This window comes from Cyphomyrmex costatus, unplaced genomic scaffold (assembly GCF_001594065.2).
Source record: "Cyphomyrmex costatus isolate MS0001 unplaced genomic scaffold, Ccosl1.0 scaffold132, whole genome shotgun sequence".
Taxonomy (NCBI): domain Eukaryota; kingdom Metazoa; phylum Arthropoda; class Insecta; order Hymenoptera; family Formicidae; genus Cyphomyrmex; species Cyphomyrmex costatus.
In genome coordinates, this window is record NW_017275304.1 from 128872 (window position 1) to 155535 (window position 26664).

General features: G+C 32.8%; 1 protein-coding gene and 1 non-coding gene across 2 annotated transcripts; one reads left to right on the forward strand and one right to left on the reverse strand.

Annotated features, from left to right (window-relative positions):
• The first annotated feature begins 2669 nt into the window (after positions 1-2669).
• Positions 2670-2741, forward strand: TRNAP-UGG (transfer RNA proline (anticodon UGG)). The gene has a single exon. It is a non-coding gene; the product is annotated as a tRNA-Pro (tRNA).
• A 6638-nt stretch (positions 2742-9379) lies between these two features.
• On the reverse strand, positions 9380-10894 carry LOC108782660 (GS homeobox 1). The gene is made up of 2 exons (XM_018550980.1): positions 10642-10894; positions 9380-10101 (listed from the first exon to the last, which is right to left on the reverse strand). The coding sequence occupies exons 1-2, from the start codon at positions 10892-10894 to the stop codon at positions 9380-9382; spliced, it is 975 nt and encodes a 324-aa protein (XP_018406482.1).
• Between the last annotated feature and the right edge of the window lie 15770 nt (positions 10895-26664).

Here is a 26664-nt window from a genome sequence, read left to right on the forward strand (position 1 = left end):
TCAATTTTTTATTATACTAGTGTGCTGGAGTATCTTGGAGCAGTGAATTAATCATGGAAGGAGCTCTTTGAACTATAGAGGCGATACGTCAACTGGTATGTGTACTATATTTGTTACATATTAGTGTAATTTTATGTATTCTGGTTACCATGATTCAATGTCATACATTATCTGGCATTTCATTGATTGGGATAGATTATTCTGTCTACTTCATAAAGTTTATTTAGGAGGTCTATGAATTATATTAGAGATTTTTATTTATAATTTTATATAAGATGCAGTTTATATACATAATATCTTTTCAAATATATATACATCTACTATATATGTATTTCTGATCTTTTAACTATTTATTATATTGCATGAGCAAAATGACAAAAATAAGTCTGAAATTAACTTTATAAAGTTTGCTTTAAGAAGTCCATAATTTATTGTTAAGATAGAGAGAATAATCTATCCCAATTCATTGTTAAGATAGAATCTTGTAATCTTATGCATTTGATATACACGAGTATTTTTAAATATATATTTTATTTACGTGTGTGCATTTCTGATCTTTCTATCATTTGTCACATTACATGGATACTGACAAGGAATTATTAGCTCTGAAATGAGCTTTGTATAATTTATTTTAGAAAATTGCATCAGATATCAAAATAGAATTCTATAGAATATATAATTCTGTGTAATTTTTGTTTGGATACGCATATCTTTAGATGTATATGCATATATATATTCATGCCTTGATCTTTCAATTGTTTATCATATTATATGGATACAAGGACGTGTTCAGATTCCCACCCGAGTGCTCTCCGGGTATCATGTCATCCTTGTTTAACATTTGGCAAACTATAAGGATAGAAAGATACCTGGGTGGCACTCGGGTGGGAATCTGAATATAGCCTTGAATATTCTGAGATAGATTATCAACTTTAGAGTCAACTTTTTAAAATTTATTTAGATAAATCTGTTATTTGCATCAGACATTAGGATAGATTTCTATAAAATATAATAATTCCGTATATATATTCGTTTTGATATATACTGTGTCTTTAAATATATTTTTATGTATGTATGATTTTTTTATTTTTTAGTTATTTGTCATATTATATGGGTTAATAATTCTGAACAGGATAGATTATATCAAGTGAATTTTTTATGAAGATAACTTTTGTGATATATTGTAATTTACATCAAACATTACAATAGATTTTATTTATAATTTTAAATGCACCATGCATTTTGATACACAAATGTCTTCTAATATATATTTTATATATGAGTGTATTTTTGAGATCTGCACTTGTTTGTCATACTGTATGTCATTATCCTGACAAAGATAGATAATCTGAACTACACACTTAGGTATATATTATATAAAGATACTAAAGTTATAAAATATAATTGTAACCAATGATATTATAATAAACTATGTCATGTACTATAGAGTGTTGACAAAGTAAATGAAATATACATTTGAATTAAGTAAATTATTTGAACAAAAGAAATGGTTTTTGCTATATTAGATTGCACAGATATAATTGCATTGATATAGAATCTATTAATTAGAGCAGAATATCGCATTTTCTGCTAAGTATTCTTTCAAAGCGATATTGTAACTGCGACTATAGCACCTGCCAAGTTATTATACCACGTGATACATGTGTTTTCGAAGTTGTCAGTCAACAACCTTTAAGATTGTCCGTGGCTCTATCGCTGGCATCATTCGAACGAACAATTGAAACGCGCCTTCTCGATTTTCGCTTTAGAGAAGTCCATTCAAAATCGACTGTCTGACCGCACGTCAATAGAAAGAGATTGGGATTCCGTCCCTTTGAGTTTCCTATGCGGTCCACCCAACGCGACCACAAATCTTCTCCGACCCTTCAGCTCATATAAGGGTCGTCGCGACGCGTTTCCATAGCACGTTTTTGCCGGAAGGGTGACGACACGTTACGAGTGAGTTAACTGCGAAACAAAAGTACAAGGGCAACTCTTTTTGTCGCCGGTAAACGAAGGTGCTGCTTTCTTTTTTTGAGGAGAGAAAGAGGGAGGAATTGTCCCGTACTAAAATTAAGTGGCCATTTTGTGGCGTTAATTGTGATAAATGCCGCGGCCAAATAGCGGTCGGGCTTGTATCTGCAGTGTAATTTGTCGTTGAAGAAAAAGAAATACTTTGCTTCTGACGTGATGATTTATTAATTTATTTTTGTTACGATAAACAAATATATTGGATCTCTTCTGCTTTTATTAACTTGTAAAGGGAATTTAATGTTAAAATTATTTGCCTGAGTAAAATTTATTATAATTTATTAATTTTATTGTATTCTTTGTCTCAAAATATAACGCTGTTTTAATGGCTTTCTTGTCTTGTCTTGTAAAGGTTAATAGTAATCTTTTACGATATAATGAAAATAAAATCTTGAAAGAATATTGTGCAAACTTCATAAAATTATTTCCGTAAAATTATTATTAAATTTATGCTTTTTTTTAGTTTCCTTAAATATGCTTATGCATTAATGTTAATTAACATAATGTTAATGAAATTTAATATTTTTTAATTAAACATTTATGATTAAATAAAAAAATAAAAATTCCATATTTGCGTATTAAAAAAAATTAACTGTATATTTCACGATGTCGTTAAGTAAACTTCACATTCCAAGAACGGCTCAGTGGTCTAGGGGTATGATTCTCGCTTTGGGTGCGAGAGGTCCCGGGTTCAAATCCCGGCTGAGCCCAAATTTTTCATTTTATTTTTTAATTCAAAAAACTAAAGATTGATCTCTCAGCTAAGATTTCTTTTAATTTGTATTTTTTTGTTTGGTTATATCTGTATAATGAGATATATGCCAGCTTTAATACACATTATATTTTATACGTGATTAGCGTTGCTATCATGTCTTATCTTTTGACAGAGACTGTATATATATCTGGTTGAATTCTGATATCTATTTTCTTTGTTTAATTTGACAAATCGACTGTACGTGATATGAAAGTTAGATGAGTACTTGAAGAAAAATGTAGAAATAAATCTTCGTACAAATAATATCTGCTTTACATGCGCGATAGCGAGTAATACATTAAAATGTATAATAGGTTTTACTCTTTGTACACTGAGAATATAATAGCTTCTATTTTTTCGTTTATCGTTCAAAATGACGTTAGAACTCATTTAAGTTAAAGCTCGTGATTTAATATCAGCTGCAAAGATAAATTCTGATTTATTTATCGTGAAAGTTTGAAAAATAAGATTTTAAAGTTGCGCGCGCACACTTGTTACGATACATAAAAGTTCACACATAAGCTAATTTGATTTTAAATTTATTATTATTATACTTTATAATAGATGTTAATTTTATTCCGTCTCTAATCATATTTTTTTCTTTCTTTATCTATATAATCTTTTTTTGTTTAGCTCAGGTTTTTTATTCTAGACTTTCAAAAAATGTAAAAAATCGAGGTTACTTTTTAATATGTAATCGTATTTCTACAGTATCAAATGTTTTCTTGATTTATTTCTTTTTTTCTTCTTTCTCTTTATATCGGAGAAACTTACAATTGGAATAAAATTTTGCTTGTGCTAAAAAAGATCCAGAGACCATGTTTAAAAAATTACTGCATATGAAAATATGCAAAAATATTATAGGTACGTTACGTATATTATGGACTTTTTTACACTAAAAAAACGAGTATACTAACTTAACATTTTTTTTAGAATAAATAAATACTTATTAAATAAATAAAAAATGATAGTTAAATGAAATTAATGATTCTCGTACAAAATAAATATTCAGCTGGTACTAAATTAAAATTTATTGAAATTTATTATATATTTTTTTATTGGTATATAGTATTTTCGTATACGATATTTTTCGAGAATAAAACCTCAGAGTGTAGATAGAAAGTTGATATGAGGAATGATATACACGAGTAACGGTATTCATGTATATATTTACTAATTATTTTAATAAAATAATTACCTAGATGTTTACAAAATGCAATTTTTTGACAATAATAAAGTTATTATTACTGCCTGATGTAAAAATAAAAGCGTCTTATTACAATACGCCGGTGAGATAAAAATTTTTCCATTTATTGCCTAGATAGAAACAGGTTTACAACGATCGATCGACCATTGCGGCACGCTCGGACAGGTTTTCGGTTAAGTTAAACTAGTCCCAAAGGTAATTTCCTGAAAGTTGCCGGCTCGCATTAAGCGAACACGCTTGGGACACAGGTGCGTTTAACGTGTGTATTTCACGGTTTAATGTGAAGATCACACAGGAAGAGTGCACGGATGGACGGCGTTCGTGCGGGTGATACGCCACCTGCCATGCGTAATGATGATGTAATGACTTGGTGAAACCCTATCTTTATTGTTTCTCCTTTAAATTGCCGCGACTGGCGAGATCCCCTTAGCGGCTGTTACCAATTTTCGGATGAGAAGAAAATATTCTCTCCTGCATATTTCTAACAAAATAAAACTTTTAAAAAAGATGGAGTATAGCTTGCAGTTGTTTGGTTTCCTTGTCATCGAGAGTTAATTGTATGTATTTTCTCTGTTAGTTGTAACGTAATTTTAATTTTTTGTCTGCAATCTTTTTGGCACAAACAAAATTTCACCTTTAAATTTCTCCAAAATAAAGGAAGACAGAGTTCGGTTGCATCTTCTAAAATATTTTGTTAGAAAACTATCGCAATAATATAACATACCGCTTGGAAAATAACCTTGAATTTTTCTACATTTTTTAAAAAAGAGCATATATATAGTAAAAAAATTTGGAGGGAATAAAATATGATTGCAAACGGAGAGATAAAAAAAAAATTATAGTCACGCGGAAAATAATATTAGGCCGTGGCAAATGTAGAAGTACATTCGTATAAAATTTATATCCAGACAGCGTCGATCACGATGCATACATGGCAAACTTGCTGTTGCATTTCCTATTTTTACTGTTTTATTTTATTCCTTTTCGTCTCCGCGCATTGGACACTTTCTAACGTATAAGAAATTTATTCTCCGGGTTACCATTTCGACGTTTCTCAATCATTGAACGACTTCTACTGCAGTAAATCGATCTTCTCGTCGGCGCGAATAGGACTCGCGACAATGAGAAACCGGGTGACAACGGATTGTCATGTTTGCGGGCGTCTCTGTGAAATTATTCTCGCGTCACTGGCCATACACGATGATGACCGGCGACATCATGGCTGCGTGTGATGCATTCCTGCGATACCGTGTTGCACAATGCGTCTATGACACAATGAGAATTCGTCGTTCGCAAGATTTATTCTTTTTCGAGAGTTTCGCGCTTTGTGTGAAATCAACCATGTCGGGAGAGTTCGGAAACGCTATTTAAATAAATTTATAGTGCCGAACAAATTTATCGTGATGATTTTAATTTCTTATCTCCTCCAGAATATTATCTCAATATCGGAACAGAATTCGTTTCAGGAAGATATAGTTTTATGATCTTTATGGTTCTACAAAATTGTCGATTTTTCTTATTTTTTTTAGAAAACTGTTGCTAAATCATAAAAGATTAATTTTTCCTCTCTCGCTACAGTGAATTTCTGTTTATTTTCTCTTCTTTTCTCTCCTTCCTTCCTATGCAATTTTGATAGACTCAAAAAGAATTTTCCAATATGGATATCTCTCTAAAAGAAAAAAATATTTTCGCGTTATTTATTGAAAAATTCTCAACGTCACATCTGCTGGTATCAATCGGTTGGTTCAAACACGAACTGCCCGGAGCCACGCCATGAAAGCGATCCACAATGGTCGATGTTGCTGTCACCATTGTCCTCCGGTTGGGTGTAAAGAGGCAAAAACGGTTTCAACTTTCGAGTGCCCGCACCACCCTGTCGCCTCGCCCTCCGCCGATCTTCCGCGCTGGAGTGCTGTCGCGGTGGCTTTTTTGAGCTTTGATCGAGCGCCTCTTCAGTGTGCATAAGATGAAATGAATTAGTGCACCGGAACGACAATCCTGTCTCTCTCTCTTCGTTTCCCTCTTTTCTTGTCTTGCTCTTTATCGTTGCCTCTTTCCCGCGATTTTCGAATCGCGTAGACCGTTACAGCCGTGTCCTACCAATTTCTCTGGAGAGCACAGACTTGTTTGGACTTATTACAATCACTCGTGTAAACCCTCTCCGACAAATCGGACGATCCGTCATAGTCGTTGAATGGAAATAGTTGTATAGTCGCAAGTTGCTATAGGAGTAAGAAATTATTCGCGGTTTCGTCGGATTTAGCTATCCCTGGACAGAATTCAAATTCAATAAAAATAAATTAATTGTATAAGCGATGGAGTTTCTATATAAGTATCATTTTCTGTACTATTTGCAACTTATCAAACCGAACAATTCATGTAATAAAATAGAAAAATATTCGTGACTCATATGTTACATAAACATGAAATATACAGTAATATAAGTAGTGTAATTGTTATACACTATACATAATATTTTTATGTAGCACTGAGAAAATATATTTTTTTACTATCTTTTCTATGCATAATAATTGAAATTTTGATGTAAAGGAATGATATAAATAAAGAATTTAAATGATGAACGCAATATGAGAGCAAAGTAACTTATTTCTTGAAGAAAACTTTCGGTTAAATTTTGTAAGATTTCTTGTTTTTAATACAACAAGAATTTTAATTTTTTATATAAAAGAAACAGATTAATAGCATGTGTTATCTTATTGCTTGCCATCTACTTCAGTATTAGAAATACGTCAGATCTTTCAACTGCATTACAATTAGATTGTTATGGGGAAATGATCGGATTGTGTAACGCGATTTATACGTAACGTTATATAATTAACAATACTGTAATAACGTAGATTGTATTTTAGAATTCGGTAAAGTGAACTGAATAACTCTTAATACTTCGTCATTATTTTCTTTGGTTGCCGTTCGCAATTCCATTACGTTTCTCGACAGCAAGGACGAAGCGTGCTTAATTATTCGTGCGGTTTCTCATTGACGCAATCAGTGTGGGATTGCGCGACACGGCACGTCGCGATTTAGCAGACGGGATCAACTGACACACGCGAATACTGAATTGGCGTACAAAGAAACGTCTGTATCTATGTATATATCATTATCGTTGCTGATGATCCGATTGAATCCGAAATGTGAACACGCGAGGGCCTGGAAAATTGAATTGCGCTCGAACATCGTACGTTCATTTAACTTGATGCCGCCGCAAATGAACAAAATATTGAATTTATTTGAAAGATGGAACGTGGCAAATATTGTCATTAAGCTTCTCTACGATTATTATTATATTTGTTAAACGCGTGCATAAAAAAAAGTTATTTTTCCGAATATTTACTTAATTTTTATTTACCAATTTATTCTTTCTATATACCGTAATCTTGCAATTGATTAAAAGCGTCGTAACTCAGAAGCAGCCGCCGTCTCAGGTAGAAAAGATTATAAAAGTCGTCGGGATTTAAGAAGCACTCCATACATCACTTGTATTCGCATTCACTTTAAACTGCCATAACCGAATGCGCTACCACTCTTAAGAGGCGAGAAATTGTCGACGAGTTCGCATTCCTTAAACGTTCTTTAGATTCATTCTGAGCGATCATCCGATTGAAAAGCACCGGCCGCCGTTGTGTAGGTCGAAAGGCAGAAAGGCGGATCGTGCAAGCACGATTTTTCGATTTCGACTTTTCGTCGTCATTCAGTCTGCGCGATCGGTCCCTCTCCCTCCTACACGTTATTGATCCTCCGAATAGATGAATGAACCAAATCTACGCGATCACGGGGACTTCTTGGCTACCGTGAATGGGGCACGGTGTTGTCGCGTTCGGGAATAGAAAAAAAGGGCAGCCGGCTGGTTTTCACGTTTCGTCGGGTCCCGCGAATGGCAACACAAGTGTGCCATTGTCGGCTCGGGCTCAAGATTTCAAGAGCGCGAGAGATCTTAACGTATTGTCGCACGGCTTCTTAGCACCATTAACTACGTTTTACCTTAAATTTAACCTAAAGTGGGGACCCTCTTGACAAATTTTCGGGATTTAGGGCAACACGACCGGTTTCCCACCGACAATGGCGAACGAGCCCTTCAAGTGACCGCGTTGCACTCTTGTTGAGTTGTACTCTTTCTGACCAATCGTTTAACTGGAAAATCACACATAGGCGCGCGTTACGCCATTGAAAGTGGTGACATGTGTCGGAGACACTTCTTTATGATGAACATTTAATACATTATTCGTAGGCTTTGTATATGAGAAATTATATTTTGGTAATCAGTTGTAACTTTCCAGTTCGTAACTTTTTATTTGTTGCCACACTTGTCGTTTGAATTCATATCGTCATATTTGAAATGGAATAAATTGTATGCATATATATGTATTTATTCAAGATAATACAACAACCAAATAATTGAAATGATCCTTATTAATTACCTTTATTTATTGCATATATATATATACATATTTCATAATAAATTATATTTATATTTTTTAAAAATATATGATATATATATTGACACTATATATATTGAATATATTAAAGAGAAAGTATTTTATCTATCGTTAATGAGAGTGTAAAAAACTAAATATATTTTTGAAAATAATTATGCATTTTGGATATAGAATTGTTTTTATTATTTTAATTATTTTATGTCAGTAAAAATGACTTGTTTATTTTTTAAATTTATGTAACCGATGCGGAATTATTTATATATTTACTGAAGATGGCCAGATATTGGTCGAAACGTCTAAATTAAGTGAAAAAAAAACTTGTGATATATTAAATATCACAAAAAACAACCTGTGCAGTGCGGTTTTATGCTCCTTTATAATTAAAATTTTTGCTTATTTTTTATTATTCAAAATTATCTTTTGTTATTTTGTATATTTTTTATGGAAAGAAGACCTTTTTTATAAAAATTCAAATTTTTACAAATTTTAAAATTGATATAATAGTTACAACTATTTTAAAATTTATATTTTTTCTGAAAATAATATGAGCATATCTGTGCTGAATAAAATTAATGAACATGTCGTTTTGTTTTTTTGTTTCAAGGTATTGAGATTTTAATGAAGCTACAATTTAATAATTGTGACATTTATTTTAGTTAAATTTATATTAAAAATATACAATTTGGTTTTTTACATAAATTATACAAAAATATATCTTCAATACAGTTTTACAAAATATATTTACAATATTCACAATTTGTTGTTAAACGTATTCTGTATATAAGCTCAGTGTACACATATAATCTCATTGTCCCTTTTCTTAAAGTACTTATATATTCATTCATTTACTTATTCAATTGGTAAAGGTATCGTGAGAGTTTGAACTTTACATTATTTTACAATTCTTGAAAATTTATATATTGACTTTCAAATTTACGAGTTAACGATACTCTCAACGGTATGCTTCGTGCATGTTATACTTCTGAACACTGGAGTTGTAATCGTCTCCGGATTCGGAGTTTGATAATCTACCACCATCTTCATCTTTCTCCTCTTGTCGTTCTCTTCACTTTCCTCTGCCAAACTCCTCTTGCAACCTCGGGAGAAATCCCGCGCTTCGTATCTGAGTACCTGATCTTCCTGCACGGAGTTTATTCTCGAGAAGTCGTACTTCTCCTCGGCCTCGACGTCTTCATTCGCGATCGATCTCTCGAGACGCTCTGTTACGGCGAGTCCGCGACTGAATTTGCCATCATCACTCTCGCTCTTTATCAATCTTTTTTCGTCTTCATCCTGATCACACTTTTGACTGAGCGATTCCTCTCCGCAACTGTCCTTGCGTTTACCGCAAGTCCGTAGACAGCAGCATTTTTGACTCTGGCCAGTTGGTAGATCTTCCTTCTTATATTTCACTCGGCGGTTTTGAAACCAGATCTTCACCTGTTTCTCCGATAGTCGCAAATTCGTCGCGATTTCAATTCGACGTAGTCGTGACAGGTACATGTTCGAGGCAAACTCGCGCTCCAACTCCAACAGCTGAGTGCTAGTGAACGCGGTTCGGATACGCTTCGAGCTGTTGCTAATGGAGCTCGGGGATTTTGGTGGAGGCGTCGGGGTGCTGTTGCGGGACGGAGACTCACTGGGTGTTGAAACGTCTAGCGAAAAAGATCAGAGGTTAATGGTGTTGCTGTGAGAAATAGTTATTGCGTAGAAGAAATTTAATAGACTAAATGCTTGTTTTTACATATTATATTTAGCGAGATTGAAAGAATATCACGAAAATGTGCATGTTAAAATAATATCTTAGAAACTTTAAAATGAAAAAAATATTAAATATTTTTAAATATCTAATTTTAATTATAGATTTTTATATATGACTTACATTAAATGTAATTAATATATAATAACTATAATGGTATACGTTTGATATTTATTATATCATATTAACATCATATAATTGTATTATGTATAATTAAATGAAGATAATTGAATGAAGATGATAGATAATGTTTTGTGAAGTACGATTTTAGGTATGATTTTAAACTCGTATTAATTGTTAACGATTAAATTGGGTATATAATCATTAAAACAATTATTATATATTTATAAATTATTAATAAACAATTATTGTGGATTTATTACTAAAATAATAAAATACTCTATTATTAGTAAGATAATATTAGTTATATATTTACCTGGTAATCTGCTTGTCGAGTTGTTTAAAGGTGACGGAGGACTCTGTCCAGGTATCGGCAAAACACCCAGCGTCGGTGGAGTGATTGGTACAGGCATAGTGGGTGGTCTGGGCACTGGTCTGATCGGTTGGTATCCCAAACCCATATTAAAAAAACTGAACATATAATTAGGTAGATTCCCATAATATGGTAGCGGATATGACGGCGGCGAGTTGTTGCCGATTAAAGAGTCCACTAGAAAGCTTCGAGACATTTTCTCCTCTTTGAGAAATCCCCGGAGATCAATACAACTGTTCAAGTTGTGTCCAAGCCGTGGAGTTCACACGCGACACAAAGTAATCTAACGATCATTGAAACCTTTCTCGTCGCACTTAACTTTCTGTTTAATTCTCGTTTTTTAATTCAATGGTACGAAGAACGAGACTTCAAAATCACTACGTTTTTTTCTTTGATCTTTTTGATAACTCTTTCTGGTTTTAAGACGATTATCTTTTTCTGCTTTCAAACTCGCACTTTTTAATGTTTTCAATTGTAAGAGATAAAGTCGAAAATGTAGACTCGAAGATCTTAACTGCACGGAGGTGCATCAAATTCTGTATTTTGAGGACCCTGGTCTTGTTATATATACGGGGTGCAAACTCCACCCAGGGGTTGGTTTTGATTCGGGGCCCCTTTATACGGGGCCCCGCCCTTCTTCTCCACGAGGGTGCCCCATTCGGGATTCACCCTAACTGCCCTCCCCAGGGAACGACAGTGAGTAGGGTATTTTCTCGCAGAGCTAATTCGACGGGTGGCTAATATCACCGGAAATTTTATACGGCCTCTTTACCTATCTTTCTATTATTATCGACGCTCCCTGTCATACTCTGCCCGCCGTTATTCCGGAGTACGACCGATGAACTCAAAGTATGATTTAAATCGATCGAATAAGCTAATGTAGATATTAGATTTTCTCTTTCTTTCTTAATAAGTTAATAAAAAGCTCCAGAGTATTCTTAACTCTGAGGTCAATTTTAAAACTCTCGTGTTATCGCAAGGAAAATAGAAATAATTGTTTGTTCATTTTATTATAATTTTATGATTTACAAAAACATTTTGTAAGAAATATTTTGTCGTACGAAATATTATTCAGAGATACTATAATTATTATTAATGAATCTCATTATAATGTGTGTTTTAATGCTGATATAATTGTCTAAACGATGACCTGAATTCATACGATCCAGTTTTGACAAAAGCAATGGAAGATAGAAGATCTTTTTATCTTTTTTTGCGATTTTTCTTTACGGACAAGGGTGGAGCGTTTTCGTGCTCCTTTCCACTTTTTCTCCTCGTCAACGTTTAACAACTGGGCTTCCTTGGAACGTGCTGAAGAATCTGCGCGGGCAATCAAGATAAGCTGGTAGGAGGAGTTAGCTAAAGACGTTGGTACCTACCTCGATTTGTGGAAAGCGTCATTAGTAGTCTCCGGCGGTACGAAATTAGGTAAATGATGCCACAATGGATTTCCAGAAATTAATTAAAATTGGATGTAAATGTACATCTAATCCGATCTTTAACTGCCATTGTATTTAAGAACTAGTTTAGAAGAAGAATAAAAGAATAGCATGTTTTTAATTCACTGTTTATCTTGTTGTTTCTTAATAATTCTTTATTTCATAATATTAATTCTCTTATTGAACCATTAAATTTCAAACCGAATGAGACAATGCTATGGCGGTCTAAGCTGGATCACGAATGCTTCTAAATAATTGCATGTGAATACTTACAACTGGTTTTTAATCCTTCAAGTGTCTATTTTGTTTTAATGGGTAGCTCTTAATGCGTTTAAACTTGCGATTTTATATTTATATGTATAGATAAATGATTGACTAACGTAATCATGTTTTTAGAGAGTATATTGTTTTCTTACTTCAGAATTTAAACAACTAAAAAAATTGGATTTTCCAAGAAAGAGAAAATGTTTTAACTTAACAGAAAATTATTAACCAATGAAATATCATCGACGAAAAAGACTTTAACATAGACAAATGATATTTTTGTCATTTTTATTTTATACTCTTAAAAACTATTCCTTTTAAATTGTGACAATTAGGGCGATTTTTTAAATTTTAGTTAATTTACTTTTGATAATTGATAAAGTAATGTTTATTTGATTCATTCATGATAATAACTTGAAAATCACATTTTTTTATTTATGCCATTTTTGGAGTAAAAGAGCGAATAGATTTAAAATTTAAATAAATTTGTATTTAAGTAACATAATGAAATAAATCTCTATTTTCTTGTTGAACATTCGATTTACGAGTCGCACAATTTCTGGATCAGTGAGAAAACAAATTTCGACATTATCGCCGTCTATTACGTATAGGTGGATCAGTTTCATAGGAATGAAATTACGCCGGTGTGACGAGCGTCGATTTACAGACGAGGTCACTTTCCGTCGGCGTCTCTTCGAAGGGGCAAAACGTAAATTCGTTTCCCACTGCGGGTCGATATTCAGCGCGGAAGCTCAAATGAAATCTCGGATCTGCTTTAGAAACTGAGACTCTGCTAGTCTTATTTTTTTCCTGCTCCTTTCTTCTTTCATTTTACGAAAATTTGCATCTCCGAGTGTATCATGCTGATGAAATCTCGCAGCTGAAATAAAAGTCACTGTTGCGGGAATAACGAGAGAAAAATGGCGAAAGAACTATGGAATACAAAATCTGTAGCTTAATGGTCTAAATATGTTGACTGACCAAGGATCGTTAGAAAACGTTTTGTCTACTTGGAGAATTCAGTAGTGTATTTTATGAAATTTCCTTAAAATAGTATTTTAATGTCCTTGCATAAGATTGCAGAAGTTTATTTTTTATTGCATTATTAAAATCATATAATATACTTTAATAAAATTATAAAAGAAAACTAAACGATCAAATGAATCAATAGTAGTTTTGCATATAAGTGTAAGTTCTTGCAAGTAAGATTTATAAAAAATTTATAGTTATAGAGAATTTACTATTTATCAGTTTCTTATTCATGTAAATGAAAGCCTAATCATTATTCATAGAATATATGCAGTTGAATTTTAAATAGAAACATATTGCATCCGTGCGTAACGTATTTTGTATTGAGATTGCCTTCGAAAATCGCCATCGCGATACAGCGATGCGTATCAACGGAAAGTCGGAAAGCGAGGTAATAACGGTAATACCGTTTGACTTCCATACACGCGACTAATTTCTTGATTAGCCATTCCCGTAATTTATCGAGCGAGTCGCGCAATAGATGAAACCGTGATGCGTTCACAAAGCGGAAAATTAGTGTTTAACATGAAACGCCGTTTCGAATATCCACTTTCACGATCAGAGTTTCGGCCTCGTCATTGCGCGAGTGTATTCTTGTGCGAACGATTCCATGCCGGCTGCACCTGTCGATGCACCCGAAAATTAATTGCGCGCGACGACGCATTCGTTATGTCAAGGAAAACGCGACTTAATGATCGTTTCGTGATTGGGGCAAAATTGGGGCAATATGATACAATGATAACACGTATGTTTTAATAAAATACTCTAGAAGAGAAAGAAATAATAGTTGCTGCAGTATTTAAATATTGATAGTTACGGAATTATTTGGCTTGCAACTGCGTGCCGTAAAAATAAATAACGAAATCTCGTCTATTAAGTGATAATAAACTATTCAGTTAAATGGAAATGTTCTTTAAAAGGAAGTCTCAAGTTTCGCCTTTGTTGTAAAAATGCTAAACTTTCAATTAGCTTAATTAGTTATTAGAATTTTATTATTATCAATGATTAATTTACATTGAATCGCGATAATCTCTAAGGGTTGAAAGTCTTGATATTGACAGATAATATACCATATTATTTAGCGCACACCGGTGAAGTTGAAAAAACATAGCCACGATTTTAAACCCCCTAACAACACGACTAATCCCATTATCGAGGCATACATGAAGGGGCGCATTCCCCCCCACACTCTCACATCTTTGCATCCGCCTATTAAAAATCACGGTAACGTTATCTTATGGGGCTGAGATCGTGAATAATACAATAACGCTTCTCTCTCCCTTGCCTCAGCATATGTCCGCCGGATCTGCGATGCTAAGGGGATGCTTGCTGAACCCTTCGACTAGGGGTCGAGAACCACCCTTCCTATTGCAAAGGGAATTATTCGGACTAGAACCATGTAGTCTTCGTCCTGCGGATTCACGTGCGTCCTTAGTGACGTATCTGTAGCGTCATTACATAGGAAGGATATTTTAATTTCGTCCATAACCCTCTACCTAGAGCCGTCCTATTGGTCGCTCCCTTTTATCCGGGGCGTGACTACCCTCGTACGGTCTCGCTAGCTGTCCAATCTTCGTGGCCATAAGCATCAAAAATTCCCGTTTTGAGAGCAGGCCTTCAAATGTCTGTCGAGAGCATCGAAGCGTTGCAATTTTTAATCAGTAACAGCCATAGCAAAGCACAGTATCACGGAGTGATGACAGTATAGTTTAACATACATATAAGATTTTAATTATTTTATTAACGATATAGATATCCAAATGGTTTTTATAAAAAGTTTGTTACTTATTATTCAGGGTGAGTTACGATAATATTGTGGAATTTTAGTGGCATATTCATTATTTAAAACCGAAATCAGAACTATCGCCATGTAAGAATATCTTTTCCAATATTCTTTCAAAGATTGAGGATGAGGGATTTCTAAGATTTAAGTAAGGAATTTACCTTTGACATTTTATGTATTACTTGCGTATAATAAGAGACAAGGACGTTATATGTTTATACGTGTTCTTATAAAAGACACACTGGGGGAAAAGAGAGATATATGCATAATCTTAAAAAGAAAATTGCCTTCGTCAAGTTTATTCTTAATAGGAAATCTCTACATTGAGATTATACGTTACAAAGACACAGATTTAGATGATTTTCCATTTGATCTTGATACGAGATACTCTCAACTCCAAATCCAGTATCGATCGCTACTCAGGACTAATTGAATCAAAGCGAACTATATCGGGAAACTCGGTAATAATCGTTTACTGCGGTCACGATAGAATCTGTTTATTGTTAATTTAGGGTAAGAACATAATATCCGCAGATGTAATATATCACGATGTAAAATGTTGTAAATGTATAGTCAACATATTTTTAATAATATCCTTGTAATACGTTACGTTACTTTATGCTCTGTTGACGATTTAGGTTATTGAATCTAAACACGATTGAAAATCTCTCTGGAATATCGGGATAATCGCTGTCATATATACGTACTTACATATACGATTCGACTTAGCCGAGCGAACTTATTCCCTTCGTTGTGAAACTTTCAAAGTATCCTGCTGCGAAGCAATATCGCCGTTGCAGAGGTCTTGCGAAATGCTCGAGACTGCACTCAAACTAAATATTTGAAAACATATCTCGGTACCTTGTCCAGAAAATCGCGAAATGAAGCTGAGAGCCAAAAGAACTTTTTCGCGATCGTTTCAACGATAAATGCCTCTGTGCTTGAATGGTAACCTCTTTTGATACACTCCGAGATAAACGTCGGCAAACATATTACACGAACATTGTATTTTTCTCGAAAACCAAACGTAAACTTTAACTGTACGTGTCTGGAACTGACGGCTTAACGAGCCAGAAAGGAGAAACTTCCATCCTCAACTTCTGTAAATCGTATTTCGACACTTCTCACCTTTCCTTATAATTCTTACTTCATCTCGTTTTCTGATATCAGCGGCTGACTTGTCACTTTTACGGTGAGATATTTAATCTCATCCTTTCATTCGACAATAAAATTAACTAAAAGTATTTGAGCATTTAAAACGATAATTATTCGCAAAAAATATTTTTTTTATCTTTTCCTGCGTATATAACAGTCAAAAATTGGAAAGAATACATTGGATTATAATTGAAACGAATAATTTACGCAACGTTTAAAGTAAAATTTGTATGTACGCGACCCTTGGAAAAAATTTTTTATAGGTGTATTTTATCTTTGAGCTTATATAATAGAGACATTACGATTTAGGAGAAAAATTTGGATTATTTTCATTGACGTTTGACAAATTTTATTTCATCTTTTTTGTGGTAATAGGAACCCGAACAAAATTCATACTTGATGTCAATCTTTGCCGACAACTCGGATATTTACGTCGCCATTTTCCAATCGGTCGCGACGCAGTACGCTGAAAGTTCTGCCGGCGAACTGTCGTACATTGTGAGAGAATCCGCTACGAACTTTTCATATTTGCGTCTAATCGAATAAAAGTCATCCGCAAATCTCCTGCCTTGACAAATCGAATTTTCGTATAATCATAGACACGAAATTTTCATTTTTATATAGGTTGAAAAGGTTCATTTTTTAATCTATTGATGTTGCGATGTTTAATGTTTTTTAATAATGAATGATATTTAATGTTTTCTTTTATTAAGCAAGTAAAAATCATTAATGTTTAATAAACAACTTAAGCATATAGGGTAGAGTTGACTAAGTCGTACCGACGCGACGGTTAAATCGTACCTTCATTGTATTTTCTAAACGAAACATTTTTTTTTTAAAGATAATGACACTGATGTGAAGTTGGTAATATGAATTAAGAATTATCATTTTTGTTTTGTCTTTGTATCGTCTGTTTACGAGTGATATTTAAAATTGATTTTGTTCGGTGTCTAATCTAAGTTTTGGCACAATTTACCTAAGGTGTTATCAGTACAAAGTGGATAATTGAATTATAGTATTTTTCAGTTATAATTGATATTTAAACTCTTTTCGAGTATAGTATCAAATTAGCAAAATTTTTATAAGTTATGTTACTATTAGCAAATTTGTAAAAATAGAGGGAGTTGGGTAAATCGTACTTGCCGTTGGTTTTTATATTGTACCGATACGATTCTCGCAAGTGACACAAGCTCCCATAGGGTCTGAACACACAGGATTGTGTGTTCAGACCCGTAATACATTAAGACTTTCAGGACAATTGACAAGATTACTTTTTACTTGTTTACAAACGATTAGATTACTTACTTTCCTTATATAGCACGTGGTAGCACGCTATCAAGAGATATAGCGATATCCATTAATTCCAACGTCATATTATACGTCAAAGCTTGTGCGTTGCTTACGTCTACAACTTAAGTCTGTATTTATGTGTTACTGCAATCCTGTGCTTAGACTCATAATCTCCTGGTGGCTCGTACGCATTGATAGGTTATGTTTATAAATTAGATATCTGTTAGCACATCGGACGCGAATAATTATTAAAAAACTTATAATTGTGAAGAATATAAGGACTTCGAAGAACAAGATTTTTTTTAATATACTGATTTTTACTGGCTTTCAACAGTATTACAGGCGAATACGTTCTTAACATTTTTCCATACTTAATTTCAAGTTATAGGTTATAGAACCTATAAATAACAATGAATAACGGAATGCAGCCTGTGTATGCAGAATCTAACGCACAAACTGACGTTATTTACTGTAATTTTAACGTTAAAGATGTTATTTTAATGTCAAAATGACAATAAGCAATCAGCTTGTTTGCTAGGTTAGAAGTACGAACTAGGTGGTATAATTTAACGACCCAGTCTCCAAATCGTATATATACCAAATAAAGCTACTTTTTTTTTTTAATCTAATTTAAACAATAATTTAATGTTTATTTTCGCAAAAATATCATTTTGTTTTATTGCCAATGAACCAAAGTTTAATGTAAGTATAGAAATAATTCTGATCTTTTCAGTACTTTTGTTACAATTTTGTTTGAACATTAAGGATATAAGCAACTTCTCCCTATAATACGATCAAAAATTTTTTGCTTTATTATTTCTAAGATAATCGAATAATTTATTATCTTTACTATTTGTTTGGCTGAATAATGTGTTTGTGCTTCACCAACTCCAGTATGACGTCACATTTGTGTTCAAACTTTATATCAGATTAAGGTTGATGCGAAAGATTTTACGCATTGATAGTTGCTAACCTGGTCTTTATGCCAACGTCTGTTAGCAAAAAAGAAGATCGTGTACTCCACGAGGCACAAAACAGGATATTCTACGAGATAAACGCGATAAAGCGTATAACATGAAAACAGTGGACAATAACCCTTACGTTGCTATGTACGTGATCTATTTTAATCCAAGCTCTTCGATATCTCTTTCCAAAACATCGATCTCGATTGAAATTCATGGAAGATGAAATCAGGTTTTCTTTCCCGGTATGTACACACGGGGACATCGGCAGATTGATGTCCTCGACAAACTAGCTGCTCCTTCGGAGTTTTTACTCCTTTCACCGTCGATAGTATCATCTCTCTGCCTTCCACCGCTACCCTCTTCCTCCTGTCGATCTCTGAAGTAGAGCTTCGGAAATTAGACTTCGGCTCATTTCACCCGGCTGAAAAAAAAACGTGTATTCTTCGCTCAGAATACGAGCTCACAAAGGAGCATCCCATTCGAGTCGAACAACCCACGCCGTTGGTCATCTATGAAAGGGAAAAGAGAGAAAAAAAGCGGCGCCGATGGATATGATCATGGGAATGGCAAATACGATTTCGGATATTTTCTTTTACTGCCACGTCGGGCAAATGATTCGACTATAGTCGAAAGGGCGAAGACTCGCAAAAATCCTGTATAGCGCTAGGCTACCGTATCCTCCTTCGCCACATTGTCGATCAATTCACAAAGACGCTGCGCGTAGATCGGCTGCGACAATTTGCTTTATTTGCGTTGATACACCGTGCCAAAGGGCTACTTAACCCTTTTCGGAAAAGTAATATTTTAAGGACGTTTGTTTTTCGATGAAATCAGATTGACGAGCAAAGAGAATGTTTCCAGATGAATTAGCACAGTCTCTTTTGATGTAATTATTTGCAACTATTTGACATAAATATATACATATAATCAGAATTTACTTTATATCTTTGAGCAGCTTGAAATTTCTGGTAGCAATGTAATTAAACACCCATCCAGTTACTGTCCAGCATTACTGTATTCTCATTAGTTGCGATAATATTGCGTAAGACGCCGTATAAGAAATAAACAAGAACTTAATACATTTTATTTAATAATTGAAGTAGTTTTTCTATTAAAAATATGTTTAATTTACGTAGGTATCTGCCTAGTTATTGACCTGTATACATAGATTATTATTGATTATTATCGATTAATATTAAAATATTATGTAGACCATTTATTATCCTATTTTTGTTGAGTAAATGGATTCAGAATTTATGCATCTTTTATGCACAACTGCAGACAAAGCGTTACATCTTGAGAAAGAGAGATTGGAATATTAAATAATTTTACTTCTCAGTTATTATATAGACGAAAATTAATATAATTACTTAGTAACTACTTAAGAGAAAATGTATGAAATTTGTACTAGTTAGAATATTTTTGTGTAAAGTTAATAATTAATAATTTTTGTAAAGAAAACAAGTAAAAGTAAAAAAATATATATATATGGTATATATAAATTCGCTCTCTTTGCGTCTTTCGCTCAGCAATGAAAGTCACGTAGGAAGTTTCCGTACGAAAGTAATTCGTCTAGGATTCGTCGAATACAGTGCGAATTCCAAACGGATATATAGCAATTTCAAAGTTTCTACACAGGTCGCAAGTTTCTTCAGCTCGATAACTTCTGTAGTTACGTTGGGGAAGAATTAACTGTTTCAGAATTTCGATGTCATTTTCTAAAGGATCTGAATCGCTTTATTGTTCGTTATTTACTTTCTTCAACAATAGACTCTTTTTTTCTTGTTTTATTTTTTTTTACAAAAAAACTTTTATTTTTCTATGATTATTATCAGTTGATAGTGAGAAAAAAAATTTTTTTTTTACCTCTAACGTTTCTCTTTTGTCACGTAAATTTTTCTATGATGTGTGTGAAAATCTACTAAAAATTAATTTAATATAACTCTATTCTATTCTCTTAATCTTGCGTGTTAGGAACAAACTTGTAACATTTCGGAGATTGAGATACCTTGGGGCTATACTAGTTAAACGTTAGTATTCACAGAAACTTGTGGTACGTTTCGCTAATAAGGAAACTTCTTAGTCCTAATAGTTTCAGTCCTTGACACGATCCTAGACAAGAATTTAGTTACTTTCATTTTCATGCAGAGTAATTATTTAAAGATAATATTACAATATTATTTTTAATCACAAATTTTATTTAATCATTATAATAATATAAGTATATAACAATATAAAAATATATTATATATATATATATATATATTAAGAGATAAAAATATGACATTTTACTTCTCTGTTTAAATACCGATAAAAACTGATATATTTGCTAATCAACTACTATATGTATAGGATTTTTTATTTTTATTAAGATCTTTCTAATTAATCGGTCACGTCAAATGTGAGATGTACATACTATAAAGATATATATTTGGTTTAAAAGTGAAAGAGCATCGAGTCTTTTGTTAGCGATGCTATAATATTGTTTCGTGCTATGTTGTCGACAACAATGATCAGTCCCGCGGTGATAGGATCATTCTAGCGTAGATTATTCGATAATTTCACCCGTGTTACGCGTGTTTTATTCCACATGCAGGAGGGACGTCTTTTTCCCCTTCCCCTTTCTAGCTATTTTGCCTGTCATTCATTTTTTCCTTTTTCTATTCTTCTATAATTTTTCAGTCTTTAGTTTTCCCCTTTTACTTTCTTTCTCTTTTATAACATTGTAATATATTTTTGTTTATTGTGTAATATAATATTTTGAAATTGTAGTATATTTTTGTTGCTTTATGTATTTTATTTATATTTCGTTTAAACGATACATGACTATTTATTGTTAGCTTTTCACTGTTTTATTTTTAATTTATTTTAATATTCTCTGTTAAAGTGAGATCTTTCTTTTATGTTTTACATTTGTTACTTTTGTATTTTTTTAAAACCCTTAGTCTTTAAAATTTGAGTATTTGTGTTTTGACACGCGCCGAGGATTCCACGTGAAAGCAGCAGTCAGTTTCGCTCTCTTTTGCGTCTTCTTTTGAACATTCGTGATTAGCGCACGGTTTGTCGAACAACATGAATTGGATGACGATCGGCCGGCCCGTAGCAGGACCTATGGTGAGAGTATCATGAGATGTAATGACTGGTTCGTCAAACGTTAAGAGGTCCAAAAGATCGACGCGGATGAGAAAACAGCTAAGCGCATCTCTCTTTCAGAAATAACGGAACAAACGAATTTATGCTAATCCATTTCACGCGAGAGCATCCACCAGTTAGGATAATACGAACCGCCGAAATAATCGAATCATTGTGTCAATTTCAATTCGTTTTCAGATAGTCGTTGAATCGAACCTTGGTCTCGCAAAGAAATATTTGCAATATACAAATTCTGATTTTAATATTGTATAAGTTAGCATATAGAATGTTTCGTATTTTTTTCGCTTTCCAATACACAGTTGGAAAATTTGTGTTAAATTTGACGCAGTTTATGCGTTTTAAACTTAATTTTTGTCTACTTAAATTTTCGTGTTAATTTAATAAGATGAGTTTGTTAGAGAGACAGAGAGAGGAAGTAAGGAATAGTCTGTAAAAAATTAACATAAAAAATATAACATTAAAACAATTTACAAGCAATTTTGGAAGGATATTTCTTCAATAAACAACATTTAGAATATAAAATTAATATAGTTTATTCATTTATATATATCTTAGAATTTATGTTTTAAAATATATTATTTTTATGATACTTTTTTTATTTACTCATAAATTGTGTTTTTTTTATATTAAGAAAAGTTGAAAATATCAATTTAACATGAAATATTTAAATAACACAATCACATTAAATTAACATTTGGATACGTAAAAATAATTAATTTTAACAAGAAATTTTAACACAAAAAATTTAACAAGAATCGATTTTAACATAAATATAAAATATGTTTGTTATATGTAAATATAAAATATTTTGTATATGTTTACGAATAGACAGAAGACTAATAATTCTGGTATAGAATAATTTACAATTAATTTTTAATTTATTAAAATTGAAAGAATGTTTGAATTAGCAATTTTGTAATTATTAACTTGTTTTCAAAATTTCTATGCTTTTAATTCAGTAATCGACAGTTTTATTGAATTAAAAGTGCCATTGCTGTTCTTTTTACCTGGATGCACATAATACATATTGCACACGTGAAAAAATAACGCAAATTATACGGCAAATCCAGCAAATCCATTTTACACGAAAAAGAACTTGAAAGATAAAGCTCAAACAGAGACACAGTTACCTTTTTTGTGAACCAAGAAAGAGGATTACATTGCGTACTACAATTTCTTACGTATTCTTTAAATCGTCTGCCACCGGCGCAAAAGACGGATTATGTATGGCGAAAAAGTTCTTTCGTGCTCGCGTACAAGAGAATTTGGTTTGTTAGCTGTTTCTAAGCGAGATACTCAACAAAATATTCAAGGATATTCTACATCATTCTTGGTTGTTTCTCGTTAGAAACTTGATTCACCATAAGAATATTTTATGTATTTCAAGCATTTATTTATTGCAGCAAAGTTTGGCTAATGTTTGCGAAACAATGTTTTTATTATCTTTCATATAAAAGTTCAGCATGAAGGACGGTGTTAGATGCAAAATGTAGACTCTTAAACTTTTGATTTATTTGTTCTAACATAAATTATTTTAGATAATACGTGATGTGAGTAAAAGGAATAAATATAAAAATTGTGGAAGATGTAACTGCAATAGAAAATATATCATAGTTTCTATTTTTATATATTTTTATTTTTATGTGAATTATATAATTATTATTTAAAGTGTAATATATATTTATTGGCAAAACTAGTAATTTCTTAGATATAAGGAACATATTGGAAACGATATAATTAAAAAAGCTTTTATATTTTATTTAAGTATAAATTCTCGAGAAAAAGTAAAAAAGTATATATTCCGTCGTATTGGTTTTAACGATGCGATCTAATCCCCTAAAAGCTCACCAGTCCCCAGTTCTCTTCTAAGTGGCTTCGCGAAAAATGAACTTTGGATGACGAAGCAACGCCAGAGATATCTTTTCCGCTCCGAATTTCGCCCGTATCCCCTTTTCCGACGGATGTTTTATAGATTCATCACATGGTTCATGGGAAGATACTAATAAAAAAAAACCGTCGTTATCCTCGTTGGTTGCGTCGTCACCAATTATTTTCATATTCTAAATGTCAATTTATGTAATGAAGATTAATTGAAAATGCAAAGAATAAGAAAAACTTACTTAGTATCGTTATAAAAAATTAATTTAATTTTCGTATTATATATTGTTAATCAAAGAACACTTTAACAGGGGGTAGAATAGAATTTAAATAAAATAAAATAAAATAAAACAAGAGATAGAGAAAGAGAGAGGGGAAAAAACAAAAAAATTGTTTAAATTTATTTTTAAAAATATATGTATGAATATAGCGATTATTATAATATGTTGAAAAACTATTTAATTTTCAAAAGTAAAAGAGAATGTGCATTAAAAAAACAGGAGTGTTTTGCAATCTCTTCAGACCAAAGGTGAATTTATAGAAACCTTATTAAAGTTAGCTTCTCTCTGGGACGATTGCTCGAAAACTTCGTTAAACTATTCCATCCGTTTTTCCCGTCGACGATCAAACCTCATTTTGCCTTGCTGTCCACGTCGGACAATGGACGAAAATTGCGATTTAACTTCGTTGTGAGTAACGCCCATAACGCTATTGCGCTTCCGACCGACCACGTGCCGGCGCATAATGCACGCGTGCGGGGATAATATTTTGCCAAAGACGCCTCCTGATTAAGGATATGCCATCGCGTTGCGTTAACGGGCATATTGTCGTCTCATGATAATTGCATTATCGTTGAAGTTGAAAGGACTAGCTGCTTTGAAAAGAACAAAATTCTCAGTACATTCTGTCATGATTCGGTTATGCTGTATAATAAAAATCGTTAACTCTGAACTTGGTGCATTCGTAGAAATAATACAAGAAAGGTATGAAATAAATGTATGAGATAAATTTTAAACATGAAAGGATTAAAGTGTTATTTTTTCTTTTAATGCTATTTTTCTATCATACGCTTTGTCTGCAATATGAGATGTAATAGGATAGAACATTTTATTATATATTGCACTATAAATTTTCTGTGAAGTTGTAAGCATTATTTTAATTAACTTTCTTCCTCTATTTATATAGCTTCATGTACGTGTTATTTGTTTTAATTACAAATTTAAACTTTTAAACTCTAACTTTTTATCATTTAACTTTTATACCAGTTGTTTATCTGTACGAAGAGATACATATTAAAAAAGAATGTAGAAAAATATGTTTTATCTGTTATTGCTCAGGAATAAAAGAAAATGTTCTTCAAAAAGCTAATGTGCAATACAGAACTGTATAATAGAATGCATGCTGTTATGTGCTGAGTGTCTGCTTGTGTTGAATAGCACTATTGTTTTTGTCAGCACTGTTTACCTTTCAGCAGCAACGACTAAATCAGACTAGCGAAGAATGTTTGCGTAATAATTTTCATGCAGCAACTGTGTGCAGCGCTCGTTTACTGTTCGTGACAATACAAAAATTATTTAAGCTGGAGAAAATAATGGGGAATATTGAAAAGAAAAATTTAAACATCGCTCAACTTTTTACTTGTATTATAATGTCATCTCGATAATCGATATTTTCACTAATTGTAAGTTTATTCTTTTTTAATTTAATATATTTCATTCCATGAAACATTTATACATTGAATTTTTTAATATGTAAAATTGGGAAATATAGAATTTTTATTAAAAATTTATGGAATATTTTAAAGATGAAAAAATTATTATTTTGAAATATATTATTCCGAATTAAAATAACAAATTTTTTTTATTAATGCAAAATACGTACATATATATATTTTAAGCAACCTTTGAAGTCTTTCGCGTAAAGGTGTTAAAATTCTTAACTCGTTATTACCTGAATTTTCTTTACGTCCTTGAAGTTTACTTAGACGCCAAGAATATATCAGCTATAATTCGATTCGCGCGGAATCATTATCATTCCATCCAGGTGTGCGTTTATTCGCTACGTATTCAAGAGGCTCACAGCATTCCCGTGGAAGGGGGGGCGACACGAGTCTATAAAATCCCATAAACATCCCCAAAGAACGCTATAGGGGCGGTCGTCAAAGGAATAAAATATCGCTTTCTGTGGCAATTTTACGGCAATTTTCCGTCTCGCTGGAAACCGCGCCAAGCACATCAAGAACCAGGTGTCGTTGATTCTGACATTCGCGCCCGAAGGACTCGCGCTACTGGTTAGATCTTTCGAAATCATCGAGGGCCGACGATTAATAGCCGGAGAGATTCGGGAACATCTCTGGTGGTTTCCAACAAAAACGGATACCACGCAATATAGACAACGCGTGCACCGCCGCTTAAACGATTAATGGTCCGTGTGATCATATTCATTCTGTTTTAGGACTTGTTCTTTTTTTCTCTTTTCTCTCTCTCTCTCTCTCTCTCTCTCTCGACTCTTGTTTAGCAGGCTAGCAATTTCCATTTCTAGCGATCCTCAATTTATTGCAAAATTATGCTAATCACGGATACTTAGTGAACTCGTTAACATAAACCACGCTTGTATTGCGTTTATCATAACCACTGTTGAGTCTCTATTATTATATGGAAATTATTGCAATAATGTTAGCTACGTAATGTAATTAGTATAACATTATTATTTTATTATTGCGCTAGCTATACAATAATATTCGGTGCGGCAATTATCGTGAATTTGTTATCGCGTATTCTCTACGCCCCTGGGAATTCGATATCATGTTATCAACGTTCAGCTTTAAGTCGTGCAAAACACCGTGTTATTTCGGGCTGCGGTGTAAAATAGCAACGTGACGGAATTTGTTAGTTGGGCATTGAACGCTTTGTCATAGAGTTATCTATATATTTCGCACAATATTGTAAATCCCTGCCCGATATAGTCTATAAAGTGAATTTCTCTCGTGAATCGCCAATTGCAGTTTTAT

Excerpts from the sequence above, each read along its gene's own strand:
- LOC108782660 (XM_018550980.1), bottom strand. The coding sequence starts at position 10,894 with ATGTCTCGAAGCTTTCTAGTGGACTCTTTAATCGGCAACAACTCGCCG. Across the intron at positions 10,102-10,641 it reads CTCGACAAGCAGATTACCAG|ACGTTTCAACACCCAGTGAG; the intron begins GTAAATATATAA and ends CTTTTTCGCTAG.